The sequence below is a fragment of the Triturus cristatus genome, chromosome 9, assembly GCF_964204655.1.
Source record: "Triturus cristatus chromosome 9, aTriCri1.1, whole genome shotgun sequence".
In the NCBI taxonomy this organism is placed as follows: domain Eukaryota; kingdom Metazoa; phylum Chordata; class Amphibia; order Caudata; family Salamandridae; genus Triturus; species Triturus cristatus.
Genome location: NC_140592.1, coordinates 264,269,293 through 264,292,261, shown reverse-complemented (window position 1 = coordinate 264,292,261; position 22,969 = coordinate 264,269,293). Strand labels below are relative to the sequence as shown.

General features: G+C 44.4%; 1 protein-coding gene across 1 annotated transcript in view; it reads left to right on the top strand.

Annotated features, from left to right (window-relative positions):
* IARS1 (isoleucyl-tRNA synthetase 1) overlaps positions 1–22,969 on the top strand; it is a 645,156-nt gene that overhangs the window by 437,541 nt on the left and 184,646 nt on the right. Inside the window, exons 24-26 of the mRNA XM_085624880.1 lie at positions 16,577–16,679; positions 18,494–18,577; positions 20,407–20,581. Coding sequence (XP_085481006.1) covers positions 16,577–16,679; positions 18,494–18,577; positions 20,407–20,581 — 362 coding nt within the window. The remainder of the gene's footprint in view (positions 1–16,576; positions 16,680–18,493; positions 18,578–20,406; positions 20,582–22,969) is intronic.

Below are 22,969 nucleotides of genomic sequence, written 5' to 3'. Positions count from 1 at the left end.
AGGCACGACCGGGCCCAAGTCATCTTGGTGGCTCCGGATTGGGCACGAAGGTACTGGTATCCCGAGCTACTCAGTATGTTGACCGATCCTCCGATACGTCTGCCCCTTCGGGAGGATCTTCTGTCGCAGCAGCAGGGGACGGTCCTCCACCCGAACCTGTCCAGCCTCCACCTCCATGCGTGGAGATTGAGCGGCGGCAGTTGATGCCGTTTGACTTGCCTCCTGAAGTCTGTGATATCATTCTGGCAGCCAGGCGTCCCTCCACAAAGACGGTATACGCCTGCCGGTGGAACAAATTTGTGGCATGGTGCACAGCAAAGGCTGTGGATCCCCTTTCCGCCCCTCTTTCTGAGGTTCTCCTCTTTCTTCTTTCTTTGGCCCGGCAGGGCTCTGCCCTGGGCACCTTGAAAGGTTATCTTGCTGCCCTCTCTGCCTTCTTACGGCTTCCTGATCAGCCTTCTCTTTTCAAGTCCCCTGTGGTTCTTAAAGGCATTACTCATACGTTCCCTCCTGTTCCTTTTGTAATGCCTCAGTGGGACTTGAATCTTGTTCTCACATTTCTGATGTGCGCTCCCTTTGAGCCTCTTCACAATTGTCCTCTTCGTCTTCTGACGCTTAAGACTGCTTTCCTGGTAGCCATCACCTCGGCTAGACGGGTGAGTGAGCTCCAGGCTCTATCGTCCAAGCCTCCTTTTCTATCTGTTCATCCGGACAAGGTTGTCCTTTGGCCTCGTCCTTCCTTTCTGCCGAAAGTGGTGACTCCCTTTCATCTTGGGCAATCTGTCACCTTGCCCACCTTCTTTCCGCCTCCGCATCCTTCCAAAGAGGAAGAGAGGCTCCACCGTCTGGACCCAAAACGTGCGCTCTCCTTTTATTTGGACCGCACAAAACAGTTCCGGGTGGACGACCAACTTTTCGTTGGATACATGGGTGCTAAGGAGGGAAAAGCTGTGCACAAACGGACCATCTCCCGGTGGGTCGTTTTGGGCATCAAAATCTGTTACTCCTTGGCGAAAAAGGACCCTCCTGTTGGGCTGCGCGCCCATTCTACTCGGGCTACAGCGGCTACTACTGCTTTGGGACGGGGAGTCCCTTTGCAGGACATCTGTCAGGCGGCTACGTGGGCTTCGCTACACACGTTTGCCAGGCATTATTGCCTAGACAGCCAAGTCCGGAGGGATGGCTTCTTTGGCCGTTCTGTCCTCCAGGACTTTCTGGTGTGATCTTGGTTCGCAGACCCACCACCGGGGTTGGTATTGCTTGGGTATCTATTCTAAGGTGAAGAATCTAACTAACGTGTTTCTTTCAGATGAACAAGTTACTTACCTTCGGTAACGATGTATCTGTAAGAAACATTAGTTAGTTAGATTCCTCACCGACCCACCCATCCTCACCGTTCTGCGAACTGACATCTAGGGTTAAGGTTGTCCTTTTCAGGCCCCTAGACTTTTTTGGCACCAGTGTCGGTCTCTTGCATGGCTCTGCGTTCCTGGCGCGGAAAGCTATGTACAAGAACTGACGTCAGCGCGCGAGGGCGGCGTCTAAGTACTCCGACGTCATTACGGCGCACGACGCCAACGACGGACGCGGAGCCGCAGACGACGCCTAGCGACGCGCAAGGGGTATTGCTGACGAAAAATCTTCCGGATCCAGTCTGACGCCTGGGGATATTCTAAGGTGAGGAATCTAACTAACTAATGTTTCTTACAGATACATCGTTACCGAAGGTAAGTAACTTGTTCTTTTGGGAGTCTGATGACGCTGGTACATGCACCAGCCGGGACATCGCAGGATTCCCTAGTCACCTCTGCATGCATAGATGAGCACGTCAGCCTGCCTCAAACACTTGGAGAACCTGGCACAAAAATAACACAAGACAGCCATGTTAAGATCACTAGACCTGGGCTAATTAACCACTGGAAAGTTGGCTATGCGTGCCTCCTCTAAGAGAAAAAAGACAAATAATTCAGGGCACGCAACTAATTAAGGGCCAAAGAAATGTGACCCTTGTGGTCTGCCTTGGCCCTGCAGAGACCAGAGGAGCTCTTCCAAACACATGAGGTGCTCTGGGTATCAGGGCTCTCACCTTCCACCGACTTTACCTACAGCACTCAAGAGCCCGCAGAAATGCTCGCCACTGAGAGAATCCCAAATTGCCACTGCACGGAGATAGATTCCTGGAACATCCTCGTTCCTGAGCAACAAGCATGACATGATTCCCTAATGACCACAAGGTGTTGAACCTCCAGGCCTGCTCAAAGTCACCTGGTAACTGGCGTAGCCATGAATAGTGCAACAGGTGAAGAGGCGCAGGGGCCCAGTAGTGTAGGAGGCCGACTGGATCCCAAAAATTGTTTTTTTTTTTCTACCAAAACAGGAGATGGGAGCCCCATTTTCCTGTCTTGCGTTAGGGTCCATGACACCTTTGCTAGGATAGTGCCTAGTAACCATATTCTAGGCCCCAAATATAATTGCAATGGCCTCTAGAAAAGGGAACCTGCCAAGTGCTTGCCCATGCAGTTAAACACTTATGAGGGGTCACATTGGACTTCAATCTTAGCATGCAGGAACAGAATAATGCAATCACTTCATTCTTTTTTAGATCGAAGCCTACCATATAGCACAGCTGTCTGGTTTGCTAACGACTTGTGGGCATTCTGAAAGCTTCTCCGGGAATGCATTTCACCCTTTGCTGTTGATTTTGTGGTTTGTAACTAACAGTTTATTGTTTCTTATTTGCTGGCTTTATTTGTTTTAGGCTGTCCAGCTTCAGTTCGCCACTTTGGTGGGGCATCCCTTGTTTACTGTATCTTTCCGAGTACCCGCTTTCTGTAAACAGGCCTTTAACGCTTGTTCTGTCCTTGTCATGTGTGCTATGCATTCAAAGACAGAGGTCAAATGTTGGGATCAGGTTTCTGAGAGAGTGGTGTTTACTTTTCTTTCTCTGGCTTCAAAGTGAGAGCTTTTCTGTGGACTCCAGTAGAGATGGGTGGACTATTATCACTACGAGTGTTAAACTGCTTACTGTTTCTACGAAAACGTTATTAACTATTTTAATCTCCTCTGCACTGCTACGAGTTGCAGGGGGCAGTAGGCTTTAACGCACGACCAGTGGGAAATTCTTTTTATTGTGTGTTGCTTACTGTTTGCTGCTATATTATTATTTTAATCACTTTTTATTGGTTTTGCACTGCTGCGTGTTGCAGGGTGCAGTAGGCCATTCTCTGTCCTCTTCCCCTCATACCTGGGACATAGTTGGGCGGTGGGTTTTCTTCCGGCCCGAGACTGCGATCTCCTGCAGCATAGCACCTCCGACAAAGCGGCCATTTTAAGTCTCCCGAGTAGGACACCGTCAGGCGCCATCTTGGGTCGGCGGTCTAGTCGTTACCGCCCAACCTCAAGATTCCCTACTTAATGGGAGCCACGACGCGGTCTTGCAGCGGACTCCAGTAGAGATCGTTGGGCTATTATCGCTACGAGTGTTAAACTGTTTCTACGAAAACGTTATTAACTATTTTAATCTCCTCTGCACTGCTACGAGTTGCAGGGGGCATTAGGCTTTAACGCACGACCAGTGGGAAATTCTTTTTATTGTGTGTTGCTTACTGTTTGCTGCTATATTATTATCTTAATCACTTTTTATTTGTTTTGCACTGTTGCAGGGTGCAGTAGGCCATTCTCTGCCCTCTTCCCCTCATACCTGGGACATAGTTGGGTGGTGGGTTCTCTTCCGGCCCGAGACTGCGATCTCCTGCAGCATAGCGCCTCCGACAAAGCGGCCATTTTAAGTCTCCCGAGTAGGACACAGTCAGGCGCCATCTTGGGTCGGCGGTCTAGTTGTTACCGCCCAACCTCAAGATTCCCTACTTAATGGGAGCCACGACGCGGTCTTGCAGCGGACTCCAGTAGAGATCGTTGGGCTATTATCGCTACGAGTGTTAAACTGCTTACTATTTCTACAAAAACTTTTAAACTATTTCAATCTTCTCTGCACTGCTGCGAGTTGCAGGGTACAGTAGGCTTTAACGCACGACCAGTGGGAAATTGTTTTTATTGTGTGTTGCTTACTGTTTGCTGCTATATTATTATTTTAATCCCATTTTATTTGTATTGCACTGCTGCGTGTTGCCGGGTGCAGTAGGCCAGGAGCTCGCCGACTTTGTAACCATCTTTCTCCGAGGTCAAGCAGAAATGCCTCAGAGAAACGCAGCGTCATTTTCGGATTCGGGGGCGTGTTTTTCTTTCTCTCCTCTTCCCATTGGCTGGAATGTTTACATTCCAGAGGAGAGAAAGAAACTAAAAAACACGCCCCTGAATCCGAAAAAGACGGGGCTTAAATGGACAGACGCCCCTCTCCTCCAATGGCTGGCCTCCGTTTAGGAAGCCAGCCAATGGAGAAGAGGGCGGGTTCAAGCCCCACTACTGAAAAACATTAAATCTCGCCAAGCGAGACTACGCAAGCGCAGCCTTCGCTAGCCGAGACCTAAAAAAGGAACCTTTGCTCCAGTTTGGCACCTCACCTTAAAATCCCAGCATACAAGAAAGAAACCAGGGGTGTTGCATCTTTCTCTGTTGAAGCAGCCAAAACGATGAAATTCATTTCCCCCAAACATAAGACCCACAGATAAACATCTTATCTTAACCCCTTCAGCGCGGCATGGATTACCGCGCTGTGCTGAAGGTTCCGTGCGCGGGCGGGGCCATGACGGAGCGGTTCCGTCATGCGCACAGCGCAACCGACGCGCATGACGGAACCGCTCCGTCACTCGCATCGAAGGGGTTAAGAAGATCACTCGAGTTGACTTTCCTACATGACCACCATACTCAAAACACAAGTGTACAACTTATGGCTGTGTATTTTAAACATGTATAATTAGATTTTCTGGATGTATCTAGATCTGTTTATTTCTTTGTACGGATATCATTATAGTATAAAAATATATAGATATTCTTATAGCTCTGCTTAACAAATGTATATATTAGTTATGTTTAGAATATATATATGTGTATATGTCCAGCACAGCTCTGGGCCAGGATGAACCACAGGAAAATGTGCACTCACAGCGATGTGAAGAATACAAGATTTTTTGCATATAATTCTTCTCCGTAATCCGCGTATGGACAGGAACACCCTATACGTTTCTACGTTTTCAAACGCCTTGCTCACGGGTGACGGCTTGATTACTTTGCGGTATTCACCTTTATATGTTAATTCTGTGTGAGAGTTGTTCAATGAATTATCCAATCAGGTTGCCAGGATAATTCAGTGCCTTTATACTTGCATTGATACAACAGCAAGGTCGTGAGGGGTGATAGTGCTTGGTGAGCAGCGTCACTTTTCACATTTTTAACAATTTGATTTTGCTGGCCACATTTGCAAGCAACTTTCTTTCAGTTCACTACTATGTCTCTGTCCAATGACAGTTAAGCTTATTCTTTTGTCAGTTCTCCATTGAGAGGCTCCATCCTTGTGTTGTGCGTGTTCTTATTGTTCTACATATGATCCGATTTACATTTTAAATACACAATATGCTGTTGGGGTCCGGCATCTGGGGGCACGGACAGCCTCGAAATCGGCGGACGTTAGCGGCACATATATAGGCCGCACACATCCTTTCCGGAGCGGAACGGCACCCGTGCGGTGTAGCATGACCCCACCTGACAGCGCAGAGGCACAGCTCAAACGCTTTCGGATCCAGTCTGACGCCGGGTGAATATTCAAAAAGTGAGGAATCTGTAGTTCTGCTCTTTCTGGTAGAGTCTAAGGTAACTTGTTCATAGGAATGTGCATTTTTGTGAGCTGTTCAGGGGGCTGCAAAGTAAAATTTTGCGTGCCGCTCGTTTGAGTAAATGTGGCCCATTTTCTTGATGGCACCGTAAAATCTAACAATTCATATGCAACCGAACGCATGGTACCTTTTTTGTTCTAATTTGCAAATGTAAATGGAGCTGCGAACAAAATAAAATGAGTTTTTATGTTTTAGCCTTAAATGGCCCTTAGCTGTGGAGTGCATTTACATTTTGTGAAAGGCTAATTAAAATCTCCTTATTTTTGAAAAACGATATTGGTGGTATCTGGCATAAATGAAATAAAGTCAGTCTTTCAGTAATAGGCCGTACAAACTGTTTAAAATAGCTCTGTAGGATGTGTGACCATACGCTTGTGACTGCTGAGGCTTGGCTAATTATATGTTGATTTTTTTGCTAGTAAACTGACAAATTCTTAAATATGCCTTAGCGTTTGAAACAATAAACTGTATTTGTTTGGACTTCAAATATGCTTGATTACATTTAGTAGACCTTAAATTATTGTTTAAATGAATGAAGGTGACCATAGCTGCTGTTCAAGGTGAGCCTCTGAAAAGTCATATGTGTTTTTTATGGCTGTTGGTTTTAATGTATGCAGTTATTGACGTTTCTGCGTTCTTATTTATTCCCGAATCCACTAATCAATTGGAAGATTGATGTGTTTCAGAAGTGCAGTGCACAGTTTTATAGTGTATGCTTTACTGTTTCCCATGAATACGGCAGACGTTATTCCTGCGTAGGTGTCTGCTGTCTCATTTTGATGTATTCGTTAAGGTTTGACTTTTTACAACGTATTAACAGTTGGAAGCCCAAGTAATCTCACTCCTGGAGTCCTGCAGAAACAGACATTTTTAGATTCTTGACTATTGTTCCTTTCGTCATACCATTCAGCACAAGTGCATCAAGCTAAAGCCTATTCTTTTAAAGTATAAATTGCATAAAGTTGAGCCACCTTTCCATGTTGCATAATGAATCGTTAAGCATATTTGGATTATCTTGGTGAAAAGACCCCTTTTTCTAGATTTTTTCCCCCCTAGATGTAAAAGGAAGTCCCTGCCCTGCTCGGTCTCATTCTTGTAGTTGGCCTTTTCAAGGGAGAAATGCAGGAAGTCGGAAGGCCAGGCAGTGAGAGCAGTCAATAGAGGGAGAAAAATGACCAGACTAGGGAACCAAAAGCAGCCTTGGCAAAAAAATGCTTAAACCAGACCCCGCTCCCTTAGTCTCCCCGCGCTCACCCTCCATTTACATCCAATTCTCTCTCTCCTTCTCTCCTGTCTCTTCTCTCGCTGTGATTATTTCTACTGTCCTCCTCCCTGCCTATCTCTTGAAGCCTTCCTGTGCTTGCCGGAATCAACCCCGATGAGCTGGGGAAAGTGACAGAGGCACCAGGAGTGAGTGGCCAGGGGCTTTCAAGCCTGGCCTACAAGGGCTCCAGCCTACCAGGGAAATGCCTGGTGGAATAAAAGGCCTGTCCGACTTCAGGAACAAAGCATAAAGAAGATCAAGGCTGATGCAAACTGTCAGGAATCCTGGTCCCAGGGCTGGCAGGGGCCACTTGTTGCCAGTTGTTACCCAATGATAACTGGAGTAGCTCACCACAGGAGTCTTGTGGAATCCATAGCACCCAGACCTTTAACTTGGAATCAGGTACCCCTTTTTAGTAGACCGGGGTGGATTTCGCTGAGCTCGGAACTCTGCGAAGTTACAAAACAACTCTGGCAAGCTACACTGAGTTCCGCGAGCAGCAGAGTGCGTTACCTTGTGCCGTTTGCACTGATTTTTAGCACAGGGTGTTTATCATGCGCTATAAAATCAGTTAGAACGGCATCCCACGCAGGGCACAAGGGCGCTGCTACTTTCTGCCGCTCGAGTAGAAGTTCTACTCGAGCAGCAGCTTCCTCAATGCGAATGGAAGGTTTCTCACGGCAAGCGATAGCGACCATCCGCGACCACCCACGTAGAGAAATCGCACTGAGAAGCGGTCTAGCGTTGGATTTTTCTCGCACGCGCTGGCCAACCTACTGTTGGCGAGCACGAACAAGGAAAACACTTTTTCGGTGTTCCGAAAGCTCCGCGGAGTGCGAAAAACTCCGCAAACAGAGTTTAGTTCACCTCCGAGAACTACTTTTTAGCATGTGATTTTCAGGGCAGCAAGGCAGAGCAGTCGAAGGCTGACTGAAGGGAGGTGCATTAAACAATGCAACAAACCATACTTAATAAATCTCTGCAGTCAGTGTTTTCTTATAAAACGGAAAAGTACTTTATTTTAGTCACACTACTAAGTACTACCAACACATTTACAACTAGATCCAGAAAGGCAGGTGGAAATGCTTATGGTAATTCTGTCAAAAGGCCTCATAACCAATGGGGGCACACACTACAGGGCGTGCACATCAAGTAATTTCCTAGCTGTACTTGATAGGCCCAAGTGCTGACGGGTTGAGCACCTACAAGCCCTGAACTCTAAAGCCACAATACACACCATGTGCTTAAGACACATTAGTGGGTGCTTTCAAACGTCAGACCTACTGGCTTTGTCAGGTTGTCACCACACTAGTTAAAGGCCTAGCTTTAAGGTCAAAGCAGAGTGCAATCAGTATTGAGACATTTCAGGATGGTACCACTCAAAGACATTAAACAATATGTGCAATAATTCACTGTTGATGGGATCAGTAAAGATTTCAATGATCAATATCATATGGAGTATGAGTATTTATTCTACTATCATAACAGCTGCAAAAGAACTAAAGGGCCTAGAAAAAAGGTTTCTGCACCCCAGAGCAACATGACTACAAGTTCCAGCTCGAAGAGTGCTTAAAACTATCAAAACCTCTCTCAAGGCCATTCATAAATTCACTCTCTTAAGACACTAGTAGTGACCCTGTGACAATCAGTGGGGAATAAAAGTGGGGGATACTTACCGTAGCACTTAGTGACTCCCTTATGCAACAGAGCTCTCCAGCTGGTGTCCTGTGTTCCTGGGGCACCACACAGAACCAATATGTAATTTAAATTGTAGGCTTTTACAGGGACTTTTATGAGGTCTCTTAGGTGCTTCACATCCTGAAACTCTGCTCTTTGATTCGGGTGCACACCGGGTGTTGTTCTTTATTTCTTTTTTTAAAAGCATTGTCGAGCACACCTTTCCTGTTGTACAAAAAAAAAAAATCCTAAAGACCCCAGGCCAGCATCCCCAGGTGGCATGTTGGCGACTGCGAGCCGTTTCTATATGGGATACGGTTGCGCAGGCTATTTCAGACAGGAGAGATGCAGCCAAGTTTGCCATACACTGTGGCTTAGACTCAACAGACTCGCTAGGCAGAGCGATTTCCTTGGCGGTGGCTGTAAGGCTCCACACCTGGCTGAGGACATCTGGTTTTTCAGGGGATGTCCAAGCTAATCTTATAGACATGCCCTTTGATGGCTCCTGTCTCTTCGGAAAGAATGCAGACACAGCACTTCATTGCCTTAAGAACTCGCAGACTACGGCCAAGTCCCTAGGCCTAACAACATCATCCCAACCTGTATCTGCTTTTCATCCCTTACGTAGCTATGCAAGGGGCTTCCAACCATGCCGAACCTATTCCAGTCAGAGGATCCCGCAAGTTCAGTAACCTCTGCGGGGCCGCAGACGCGGTACAACCTGACCCCGTGGTTTGCGTGGCCAGAAGTCGAGTTTAGCAACAAACCCCTCCTCCACCTCAAAACCTTCCTAGTCACATCCCTCCGGATCATGCATGTCCAGTTGGTGGCAGGATACGCCAATAGCTCCTCAGAGAGGTGGGTGCTGCAAATAGTACGAAGGAGCTACTCCCTCCCATTCGAGACTACCCCTCCCGACTCCAAATTACGAACGGCCGACAGACGATCGCCTTGCCTTACTCCGGGAGGAATCCAAGACTCTCCTGGCCAAGGGAGCTATAGAGTGTGTTCCCGGGCCAGAAATAGGCTGTGGTTGCTATTCCCGCTATTTTCTGGCCTTCATCCTATACTTTAACTCAGGGCCCTCAACCACTTTCTAAAAAAGGAGCAGTTCAAGATGCTCACTCTTGCTCATGTTCTGTCTGCTTTGGACCCGGGAGACTGGATGGTAGCGTTGAACTTTCAGGACGCCTATTTCCATATCCCCGTCCTGCCAGCCCATCGTCGCTATCTGCGGTTTACGGTGGACCACAAGCACTTTCAGTTTACCTTGCTCTACTTCAGCCTCACCAGTTCCTCTTGGGTGTTCACCAAGTTGATGTCGATGGTGGCAGCCCATGTGTGGAGATCAGGGGTCTCAGTCATCCCCTATCTCGATGACTGGTTCTTGAAGGTGGGCTCGTCCCAAGCAGCTGTCTCCCACCCCAGACTACGACGAACCTCCTACATTTGCTGGGGTTCACTATCACCGTGCCAAAGTCACACCTGACTCCCTCTCAGACGCTCCCTTTCATCGGAGCAGTTCTGGACACAGTGCAGTTTTGGGCTTATCCTCCTGAGCGGACAGTCAAGGATATTCATCTGGGAGAGGTGGAGATCAGAGGACTCTGATCTCCGGCGGAAGTCAAGCTTAATATCAACCTGTTAGAGCTTTGTGCGATCCGGTTGGCACTGAAATCCTTTTTACCATCCCTCAATGGAAGGCTAGTTCAGATGTTCACAGACAACACTACCGCCATATGGTACTGCAACAAGCAGGGCGGAGGGGGTTCGTGGATCCTCTGTCAAGAGGCCCTGCGTCTCTGGACTTGGCTGGAACAACAGGGCATTTCCCTGGTGGTTCAACATCTGGCCAGTTCTCTGAATGCCATAACGGACGAACTGAGCCACTGGTGCCTTGCAAATCATGAGTGGCATCTCCATCCGGAGGTGATGCAAGGTCTCTTTCAACAGTGGGGAGAGCCTTGGTCAGATCTGTTCACCGACGAAGAGAACGTGCAATGTCAGCAGTTTTGCGTGTTGGAGTTTCCAAGGCAGCCCTAGCTCGGCTACGCTTTTTGTCGCAAGTGGAGCACAGGCCTCCTGTACGCCTTTCTGCCCATACCAAACCTGCCCAGAGTGCTCAAGAAGATCAGGAGCGGCCGGGCCCAAGTCATTCTTGTGGCTCAAGATTGGGCACGGAGAATCTGGTTTCCCGAGCTTCTGCAATTGAGCATCGATCCTCTGGTCAGGCTGCCTCTTCGGGAGGATCTTCTATCGCAGCGGCAGGGAAGGGTCCTCCACCCGGACCTGTCCACTATCCGCCTACTTGCATGAAGATTGAGCGGTCGACAGTTGACAGCTTTTCACCTTCCAGCCGAAGTCTGTGAGGTTATTCTGGCAGCCAGGCGTCCCTCCACAAAGTCAGTATGCGCCTGCTGATGGCAAATATTTTGTAAATTCTATACAGAATGGTCTGTTGACCCTTTGTCTGCCTCTCTTTGAGATGTTCTTCTTTTCATTCTCTACGTGGCCTAGCAGGGCTCTGCTCTGGGCACTCTGAAGGGCTACATTTCAGCCCTATCTGCTTTTCTTTGGTTGCCAAATCAGCCCTCACTTTTTAAATCACCTCTTCAGAGATTTTTTAAGGGGCTTACCCATCTGTACCTCCCCTTCTTCTTTTATCATGCCCCAATGGGATCTTAATTTGGTCTTTACCTTTTTGATGTGTGCACCGTTTGAACCGCTGTACAATTAACCCCTTTGGCTGCTCACTATCAAAACAGCCTTTTTAGGGGCAATAACTTTGCCAGGAGAGTTAGGAAACTGCAGGCACTGTCATATCATTCTCCTTACCTGACCATCTCTCCAAACAAAGTAGTGCTCCGCACTAAGGCATCTTTTCTGCCTAAGGTGGCAACACCTTTCCATCTGGCTCAATATGTTACTCTGGCCACCTTCCATGCACCTCTGCATTCTTCCAAGGAAGAGAAGTGTCTCCAACGTCAGGACCCAAAAAGAGCGTTATTGTTCTACCTTGATTGCACTAAAGATTTCCGGGTGGATGACCAACTCTTCATAGGGTATGTTGGAGCAAAGTAGGGACGAGCAGTTCATAAGAGACCATTTCATGCTGGGTCATCCTCTGCATAAAAAATGTTACTTTTTGGCAAAGAAACAGCCTCCTGAAGGCCTTAGGTCCAATTCTACCAGGGTGAAGGCAACCACCACGGCTCTGTAGTGTGGTGTTCCGGTTAGTGACATCAGCAAAGCGGCCATGTGAGCATCTCTGCACATGCTTGCCAGAGACTACCTACTGGATTCTCAGGTCCGCTCTGTCTTGCAGGATTTCTTAATCTAAAACCTTTCTGCAGTCCCTCCTCCGGGGATGGTATTGCTTGGGTATCTGTTCAAAGGTAAGGAATCTGCAGCTAGACAAGATGGACAAGTTACTTACCTTCGATAATGCCTTATCTGGTAGAGACATGATCTAGTGGCAGATTCCTTACCGACTCACCCATCCTCCCCGCACTGCGGATTGGTTTAGTGCCAGGGCTGTTTTCCCCTTTACGGCCCGAGATGTTTTTTGACGCACCACAGCCAGTCACTTAATGGCTCCGCACTTCTGGCGTGGAAAGTACTGACGTCAGCACTCCGGGGTGGCACCTATATAGAATGCGCAGATGTCCCGCCAATGACATAGAAGTAGATGACGTCATAAAGAGTCGACCGATGCCACCTATTGCCGCGCAGGGGTACTGCTATTAAAAATCTGCCGGATCCAGCATGACGCCTGGAAGTTCAAAGTTAAGGAATCTGCGGGTAGATCATTTTTCTACCATATAAGGCGTTACCAAAGGTAAGTAACTTGTCCATCAGAGAAGCATTCTTTTATAGAAATGAAAGATGCACATTTAATTAGTGGGTAAAACTCAACGTATCAGGAAAAGCATACACCCGTAACAAATATAAGGTATACGTCTATGAAAATGGCCCAGTCATAAACCAGGTAAGAAATGTGAAATGAGGATAAAAAAGGCATGATTTAACCAACAAAAGTTATTGGTCATGCAATCATGGAAAAGACTGGTCAGAGAGCACAAAGTTCAATACCGTGTCATTACACTGGTTATATCACACTGTTCACATACCATTAGAGCTGCAAGCAACTACAATCCAAGGACAATTTGAACTCCACTTCAGAATGCTGCAGATCATGGAAAATTGTTGCCCATACATGATTTGATACATGTGATGCAGATAAACTCTTTTGGTTCCACAAGGCTTTTGCCAGAAAGGCATGCTAGAGATATCCTCAAAATATCTTTTAATAACCCTATAGTAATGAGAGGAGCTTAAGCCTTAATTTTCTGAATGTTGTCAAGTGTGTCACAGGATCAACAATTTAAAGAACTGTACAGCTGGGAACATAAACAATGTAAGATTTACACCTAGATGCAGTAAGCATCGAAAAGATATACACTTACAAAGGTAGAAAAAAGAAAAATGGGAAACCCTAATAAAAATCAGTGTAAACATTGTTGGGAAATGTTGGAAAGGTGTCACCTATGTTCTGTATTAGGTGACAAATTAGTCTAATGCACCGATGCACATGGTCAAAGTGGTGTTGGACGTTTGACCTAGTAGAAAAAGTTACTTTTGTACTTCGAATTCAGAATATGAGGAAATCATGCAGAAAAGGAGCAATACACCCTCAGAAGGATAGAGTACAGCACAAGGTTATCAGATTTAATGAGTAACTTTCTTGATTGCTTCTTCCATTAAAAATTGTACAGAGTTTGGATCTCTCCTGTACGAGATAGTTATAAGCTGAAGCTAAACGGAGTTACAAGTCCTCCAGTCAAGCTTGTGGGAGTGCATGATGAGGCTGGAGGCAGAGGTTGAAAACATCTGATGGATACTTCTAACCGCAGATTTATCACCTTAGAATACTCACCAGGCATCAGACTAAATCCAGAAAACTTTTCTCCATAGCAGTTCTCCAGCAAGCTGCAAGGTGGTGTCATCTGGCTCCATGATGCCTACACACAACAGTTTTATCAGTGTGGAAGGAAGCAATGTCCTCATCCAAAACGGCAGGTTTCAAGCTGTGCTATGACTGCAGGAAGCAAATGTTGGTCACAGACCAGCACAAGGTGTGTTTTTGGTGTCAAGACATTCAATTAGTGCATGCTTATGCATCCCAGACTGGAAAGCAAATATGTATGTTGCCAAACACAGAAAGTCGCAGACCCAAGTCTCTGGCGCAGATCTGGTCCTGATGCAATTCCTGCAACCACTCAACTTTGCGCTCTAGGTACTCTGGTAAGTTCAAGCGCAAGCATTAGAAAGCAGAACTGTACTCAACCCTATTCTGCCATTCAGAGACGACATAAGGGTGTCACAATGTTAGTCGCACCCCTTGGAGGCCTCTGACCAATAAAACGATTGCTCAGTTGATCTAGGCTTTCCCCAAGATTCCTGGGCCTTCGTGGATCGCCTAGCAGATCGAGGCCTTTAAAGAGGCAATGCTGCAAATTTTCGAGGTGGTTGCAGATCTCGTTGGTATGCCTTCGGGCCCCATGGAAAAGCAGGGTTCCACAGTCTAGTTTCTATCAGTAGATCCATTCCTCGCACAGTCTGTCCACATGAGATCCATTACAGGACCTTCCACTCTGGTCCAAGGTTTATGATGGTTCTTGATAAACCGACACTGGTATGAGAAGAGGACCTAGTGCTAACACCAATGTAAGAGCCCCCAAACCGACTTCAGCTCGAGCCCGACTAATGTTGCCTTACAAAATTATGAAAGCACAACCGGCTGTCATGCCACCTAACTTTAACCCAATGCCTCTGCCATTTAACACCTATTAGCAAAGGCTCAGTTTTCTTTTTGGTTCTGACTCTTATCCTCTGTCAGAGCAGGAGTCACCCAAGATGATGATGGGAATGGGATGGCATACTTCTCACCTCCCTATACTGATGACGCCTTATAGTTTTATTTAAAGATGCCTTTGGGCTTGGCACTTCCTGTGAGACAGAACTTGACTCACCACTTGGGCCAGCAGTGGAAGAGAGTGCCTTGCAGTGGTGGTCCGGAGGCCAGCTGAGGAACTAGAATTGCAGCTATCCTCCATTGAGACCAAAACTAATATCCTTGCAGAGATCTTACAGCCTGGACCATCTACTTCAAAACCCTTGCTTCCCTTTAACAGTTCCCTCGCTAATACTTTAATGGCTACTTAGTCATCTTGTGTCTTGGATAGGGTAAAGATTACATGGGCTGTTGTGCTCTTCTGTTATGCTGGTAGTCATCTTGCCTCTACCTGTCTGTTCAAACTGCATATATAGCATATGGTTGGACCGTTTAGGGTACTGTGGTTTATATTTTTCCCATGTCGTCTTTTGCAGACTTAATTTCTGAGGCGTATTATTGCAGCTGGTCTGGTTTTGAATCATTTTTTGATGAGAGCGACAATGAATTGCTTATTGGCTGTTTTATAGTTGTGTGTCTTCTCAAGGCTACAGTTTCAGTTGATGGTCCACATTACTACCTTATACCTAACATGCTTGTGCTCCTATCTGATCCTTATTAGATATGTTGATCCCTAGTGGGAGTGGATGGCTTAGTGTAAGTCTTTGTCTGACTGCCTGTGAACAATAAATAATTGTATAGAATGTTGAAACAAAATTATGACGAGGTAGGTAGTTATAAATTGGTTGTTTTGAGGTCTCAGGCCACTTTGCCGAGGAAAGATCGTTTTTTTCTGGTGTCCAGAAGTGTTCCTAACTGGAGTGCGAGTTAGACTGTTGCCTAGGTCAGGTTATGTGTGTGATAAACACAACATCCCAACAGAAATGAAAAGGTTTTGCATGAATAAATAATTTTGGAGGAATAATCTGGGTGTCAATCACCATGTGTAAAAAATAAAAATAAAAAAATAGCTTGGTTTAGAGAAAGAAAGAAGGCAAACAAATCACATTCCCTACATGATATCTGCTCATTTTATATTGTAAATAATCCTATTGAGTTAGGGGTAACTAGGATTAGTGCTTAGAAATTAGTTCATGGTTCTTGTTATGATTGTAAATGAGTCTACAGTATAGGTCTTATCCAACCCCCTTTGAGCCTGACATGGACACAACCCCATCTCTTGTTTTGTGGCACCTGAAGAGGCACGTGAGTCGAGTTGGAGCTGTGGTAGCACCTGCTGGTGGAGGAGTGCTATTTTATTTTTTCAGGATCTAGTCTGGTACCTGCTGAGATTGATAAGGTGAGGAATCTACAGGTAGATAGAGTATTCACCAGAAATATTGTTCCTAACGTTAATTTATTGTGTGTGTTGGCACATGGTGGGCACCTGTGTAACAAAGTGGCACTCTGATGCGGAGGTTTTAGGGCTGGCAAGTTGGAATTTTAGGGTTTGAAAATCTGGGAATGCATGAGCAGATGATTCCAAGCCATGGTGATGAAGATAAAACACAGATAAACCAAAATGAAATGAGAAGAGATAGAAGTGAGAAGGCAAAGTCAACTGTACTCGTTTTTTTTTTAATTTTTGGAGTGCATTCAGTCTGAAGGCTATGATGCAAAGTACAATTCTGCCAATGCTGCACAGGATACTATTGACTTTTCTATGTGAATTGCGTGCTAACATTGAACATTGGTTTTCTAAACTTTTAGCTATAAATACTTCCTCACATATGTTCCTTGTTAATGCACATAAATGCTTACCATAAGATAAATATGCAAGGAGATCTATTTCATCAAAAACACACTCCATAAGTATACTGCAGTGGAATAAGCTGAATATTTTTCAAGGTTACCTCCTAATTACGTCATTCATAATTTTCTTTTTTGTTTTAGGGAGAAACTAATTGACAGGAAAATTGAAAACGCAGTATCCCGGATGCAGTCTGTTATCGAGCTAGGACGTGTAATACGTGATAGAAAAACTCTTCCAATAAAGGTTTGCACTCTGCTATGTGTTATAAAACTTTGCCAAGTTTCAGAATTTTCTAAATGTTTCATAGAAGTGCAGTGTTTGCTAGGCAAACCTAACTTTAGGATGAAACTAGCAGTACACAATTTGCATTATCTTTATAAACCATTGTTCTTCCCAGTTGTCTTTCCGAGACTCCGTTCTCATGAACTGTAGCACAACTTTACTTCCGGGTGAGATTTTTTTTCTTTTTATAACAATATTACTGTGAAATATATATTTTTTTCTTTTTTCCATTACCGGAAATGCATTATTAATCTGAAACACACACAAGTCAAGTCACCTCAAAGGAAACACAATTTCTGAAACACCTGACTGCACACACTTCCTGATAATGCATTACATAAGTCTATAAGACAGGAAAGTGATAAAGGAAAATCAAAGGTGATAAGTTGTACAGGGGTCATAAAGCTTCATGTTTTATATAGTATGCCTGGTTGGATGTTTTTAACTCTGATCAGTGTTCAGGCCCATCTGTAGACCATGTAGACAGAATGATAAAGCAGTTGATGGGTGCTAGTAGAGTAGAAGTTAATATTGCTAGCCTGAAATATATGTTGATAAAATGCCAATTTAAATGCAGCTGACACAGTAGAAAAGAAATGTTTAGGACAAGCAAAATATTAAGTGGGTTCCACACTTGAATATGCTGTCTGATATCATGGAGCAGCCTAAAGCTTACAACAATAGATGTGGCTCCAGGAAAAGCCCAATTACAAATATCATGTGGAGGCACTACAAATACACTTGCATAAATATATTTACTGTGTGCCTGGGAAAGTTGCAATGCCTTGGGAGATCACAAAAGGTCTCAGGGTACTATGCCTTGCTCCATCCAGTGAATTTGGATTAGCTTATTGATTTATACTGGAAGTCCTGGAGCTGTCTTTGTTGCACCGGTCAGTGTTGTGGCCAACTGTGTCTAGAGTGCACTGATTCAAAGGGTGTTTAGATATTACTCTCTCTTGCTGACACAGACACACACACACACAATAGTCCCAAGGGAGTGGAAAAAGGGGGTGTGGTGTACTACTAGTTCAGATAAATGTTGGTGCAACACTTGTGAGAGTTCAGTATCCTTTCCCTTTTTGTGCCCAAGATACTATCCTTTCTTTGGCTAACTTGTGTGCACCTTTAGTTATTTAGTTTTGAGTTTGAGGTATTTAATCTCCCTAGTGCAGCCTGATCCTGAACTTCATGTAGTGGATCATAAGATTCCAAGAAGGACTGCTGAAGTATCAACATGTAATGATATAGTTGGCTTAGCACTTTGATAAATAATAATAATCATTTTCAATTTGAGTCTATTGAACCAAATGTATGATCATAATTATACATACTAGCTTCAAGTGCCTAATTTAGATCTTGGTGCACGAGTTAGTCTGTCATAAAGGTGATGGATGTCATGTCCGCCGAAATATAAATCCCAATATATCCTATGGGATTTATATTTCATTGTACGGGATATCTGTCACCGTTGTGACAGAGTAACCCATCTGTCGAGATCTAAATCAGGCCCTAATGTTGGCAATCTTAACAAGAGACAGTCCAATTTGTGCATTCAGACCGGTACTAAAATATGGAGTCATATACTATGTTATACTTTTCATTCATTCATTAAACTATTTTTAAAATTTTGTTAGGTAGAGTTTGATATTAGAAATGCACTTTAGGAAGGACTGGTGATACCTAAAAGTAATTTTAGCCCTTCAGTATGTTCAACTACTTTTTCTTTTTTAACATATGTAATTCATTTGTATGAAATGTTTCTTTAATTGCAGTACCCCCTTAAAGAAGTGGTGGTTATCCATCAAGACCCTGAGGCATTGGCAGATATCCGGTCCCTGGATAAGTACATCCTTGAGGTAAATGTGTTGTTGATGATTTCTTTAGGTGGAGCACCCTACGAAGACACTATTTGGTCTGAACTGGTTTCAGGGATTGTCCTACTCAATATACGGTACTCTCAGATGGTGATCTTTGCTTTTTACGTCGATTAGTCTATCTTGGATACCATTTTAAGTCCCCTCTAAAACTGCTGTATTCTTTCAACAATTGTCTATAGAGCTCTGTGTATTTTTATACTGTAGCATATACATTCTTTATATTTTTGATTTAGTATTTCTTTATTTTATTTCTACTGTTTTCGGTTGTATTTTGTTTAACGCTTCTGAAAGTAAGCTTTATGTTTGGACTCTCGCCAACATTATGAGCCTTGGCAACTTTAAGCAAACTATTGTACTGTTTTATTGTTGGTCTGCACTTGATGTTAGCAGAGGTCCTAGGAAAAGGCTCACAAAATACCCCTTCAGTTCTCCTGCGGACGGAAGATAACGAAATGGCTACAATGGATTTTTAAGATTGTATATTTCCATATATTACAAATAGATTTAAAAAAAATAATATCTATTTTGTTTGCATGCTTCTTTAAATCTGCATGCTACCCTTGTTGCATTTCCCTTGAGAAAAAGACATCTTAGCGGAGCAAAAGTCCCACCTGAAACTCAGTGCCGTATATTTGTTGTAGTCCATTCTAACTCTAACAACATTGATAAATTAGTCAAAGTAGTGGAATCTTAAATGTAGGTATTGGCTGGTTAGATTACATGTTTAGAGCAGGGCCTTCCAAAGCTTGGTCAGAGACTGGATAGCTAGCTAAAACAAATGCATGCATTATCTGAGTCTCCCACAAAGCACCCTGCAGGATGTTGGCACTGCATAGTAAACAATATTAAACTATAAGCAAGGATAGAAACTCTCAAACCCTAAATTGGAAGGGCACGAATGTTAGTAATTAGAGTTCCAAAGAAAAGTGGCAGGTTAAGGCTTGTTCACTGAAGTTGGTGAAGATAACTGAGAATGTATTGGATGATGGTGTCGAGAAAGTCGTGGTCGAGAACGCATTCAGAATACCCCACAAGAAACTCAACCTTGAGGGTCAGTGTTGGAGTTACAGTGAATTTGATGGTGAAATCATCAGATTGTAGACACACTTTTGCATGCAGCTGATAAGAGAAAGACAGTGAACTGTCAAGGTGAGTGTATTTTGCTGAAAAAATGAGCTCTGTCGCTGGTCAGAAAAGACTTGTTAAACATGGAGAGCCCTGCTACGATTGACATACCAGTGAAAACCATCCACATGTACTCCATCGATAGCTTCACCCATATTCCTTTGATAAACACCCTTTGTGGCTTTAGTGCAGTCTAGTATAAACAAACATTACTCAGTGTCAAATAAAGGTTAGTATCACAGGTATGGTCAAATGCCAAGGCTTTGAAATAAGAGCAGTCACTTTTATGGCAATGCCAGCAACCTTTAACTATCAAAATTCTTAAAAGGAAGAAATAACATTGTAACAGAAAACATGAGCCACTGACACACATACAAAATGAGCATGTTCTTTAGTGTAGCTGGTTCCAGTTAAACTAAAAGTACTTTGAAAGTACTGTAACTTTGACATATCTAGAAACAATGCAAATAGTTTAGCACTGGTAACAATCCACCTAAACATTGTCTTTGTTAGTATTCTGCAATATGAGAAAAATGTGCAGTAAAACTTAATTAGCTGACACGCTTAATTATATTGGCTGTTCTATTTTAAGACACACTAGTGCAAGCTAAGCTTTGTTTCTCAGCAAAATTGTTTCAAAAGAATGGCTATTCACATAGTGTTTTGGTGTCAAATTTGCACAGGAACTCAATGTACGTCAAGTGACACTATCTACTGATAAAGACAAGTATGGAATACGGTTGAGGGCCGAACCTGATCACATGGTTCTCGGAAAGCGTCTAAAGGGAGCCTTCAAGAATGTGATGGCTGCCATCAAGGAGCTAAAGAGTGAACAGTTGGAAGAATTCCAGAAAACAGGTCGGTGATAGACATAAATCAATTATGATACATTTTTTACACTTGCTGCTGCTTTGTTTTCTTTTATGTTTGCTCCATTTTGGAATTTCCTTCCATTGATTACACAAAACAGTATAAACACTTAAATTTTCAAGGTTTTTATTCGGGCATTTTTGTTGACCTCACCAACAGGCTGCCTTAGTTATCTGTTGTCGAAGATCTATTATCTTAAACAACATTAAAATATATACAAGTAGTTGGCTTCGGGGCAGCCCCCTTGCTCCTGATTGGATGGCTTTCTTGTTCTCATTTCCCTGCTTCTTATTTGGCTGCTTTTCTCTATCGTCTCCCTGGAATATTTGTTCTTTATGACGTTTTGCTTCATTCCACTGTTTACTTTCCAAGAACTACTATTTATCTTTTGCATTTATCTCTCTCTTGAGGACATGTGTTTAGGTCTCACCTGAGCCAGCGCTTATAGCGCTCCTCTGGCAAGAGTTTCAGTAAGCGGGTTTTGGAAGTGCTAACCTAGTGGCTTTTTTCAGGCCACCAGCTTGCGTTTGCGATTTTGTGCACGCGCACAGCTGCTATCCTGGTTTCTAGCATTCCTTTCCTCGCATGGCCGGTTTTCCTCCCCCTCTCTCACCCGCACCTCCCCCTCCCTTACTGCACGGAAGATCGGTTGTGTTTCTAATCTTAGACGGCTTTCATTCTCTGCCTCTGCTAATTACTTTCACTTTTGCGGCGCCGCGATGTATTGCTGCTCTGGTCTGTCTCATTCTCTCACGCTATCTCGTTCTGCCTCAGATCAGACTCTTCTCTTCGAGGTCTGTCTCGTGAAGTCTCTGGTGTAATTCGCTCACATTTTTCTCACTTGTGTATTTAATTGCGCGCCACACAACTCCCGGCCGGGTCGCGCTTGTTTTTTTTTTTATCCAGAGTGTCGCGCTATCAGTTTTAAATGTGCTTCCCCACCACTCCATCCCTCGCTTCACCGACGTGACCATTCACCATTCTCTATTCTCCAGTGCCAGCTTATGTGCCTTTAAAAATGTGTTTTGTTGATTAGGAATTGTGGCATCCTCGCAGCTCGTAAAACCTCATTCTGCCCGCCCTCCCCACCTTTAGAGACAGAAATTGCAGTCCGATTAAGGTCTGAACACTTGCAGTGTGCAAAGCGGGAGATGATCACTTCATTCTATGCTTGCATAACTTTTCACATGGAAGGGAAAAGCTTCTCATTTTTGCCCTACTTGCTTTATGTACTGCCCCTTGATTTTTGTCATTTCCTGATTTAGCAAGGGTTCTGCTAAGTAGAGTTGAAGATCACCCATCCATTGTACAGCTCATCTACTGCCCCGTGACTTCAGGTTACACTGTAGTTGGTCAACCCACTTTATTCACTGGCTGTCCGCACTATGAGTGAGAGCATTTTGTTTGATCACATGTGCACAGGAGCATGAGAAGGAGTACACTTCAGTGCATGTACTGGCATGTTGGAGCTCTGGCCTGCTCCTTTATTTTGTATATTTTCCCACTCTTTTTCCACATTGCAGGTTTGCAAAATAAGCAAACACAAGCATTGGCATAGCCAATAGGTCTCGCCTTTGGGACCGTATAAGTGTTTAGACATGCAACAGTTGATGTTGTTCCACCAAGGATATTGTACTGCATAACTAAATACTTATAAGGTTCCAAAGGCGAGACCTATTGGCTATGCCAGTGCTTGTTTTACTTTTACCTCTCCCTGGAGGGCATGCGTTTTCTTGCTCACCCACCCCTCCCCGTGTGCTGCTTCTATCTTCACACTCTGGAACCCATCCATCCTCTCAGTTTTGCTCTCCCTCCCTAGCTGTCACTCCTTCCCGCACTGCCTTCCTGCCTGTTTTGTTTTCTTAATTGATCCAAATTCCTCGTCTAACACTGGTGTTGCTCCCTCTGCCCCCAGACTCCTCCATACCACCTGTCCTGTTTTTGTTCAATTTGTTTGAAAACATCATAAGATTTATTATTATTTGCAGCCAGGTTCCTCCTTACCAAACGTCGCTTTTGCGCTCTTTTTAATATTTATTTACTGCCACAAGGGTGTCTACCACTTTGGAACAACAATATAACCACCCCTTCATGGGGTAGGAGTGTATTTGTGCTGATACTTGCATTCTTACATGTAAGGACCTGGCGACCGCCATACAGTCATGACACATTCGTATGAATGCATGATGACGCCTATGCTTGTATGCATCATCACACTTTATTTTCAGCATCAGAAAGCATTCTCTCTATTTTTGCTGGTGCTGAACAGCATCAACAAAACTATCAGCAATGCCAATAGGTCTGCATTGGCAAAGACAAAAAAATGAGATAAACTGACTGCCTGTGGTTGTTATAGATCGAGGGGCATGACAGAGA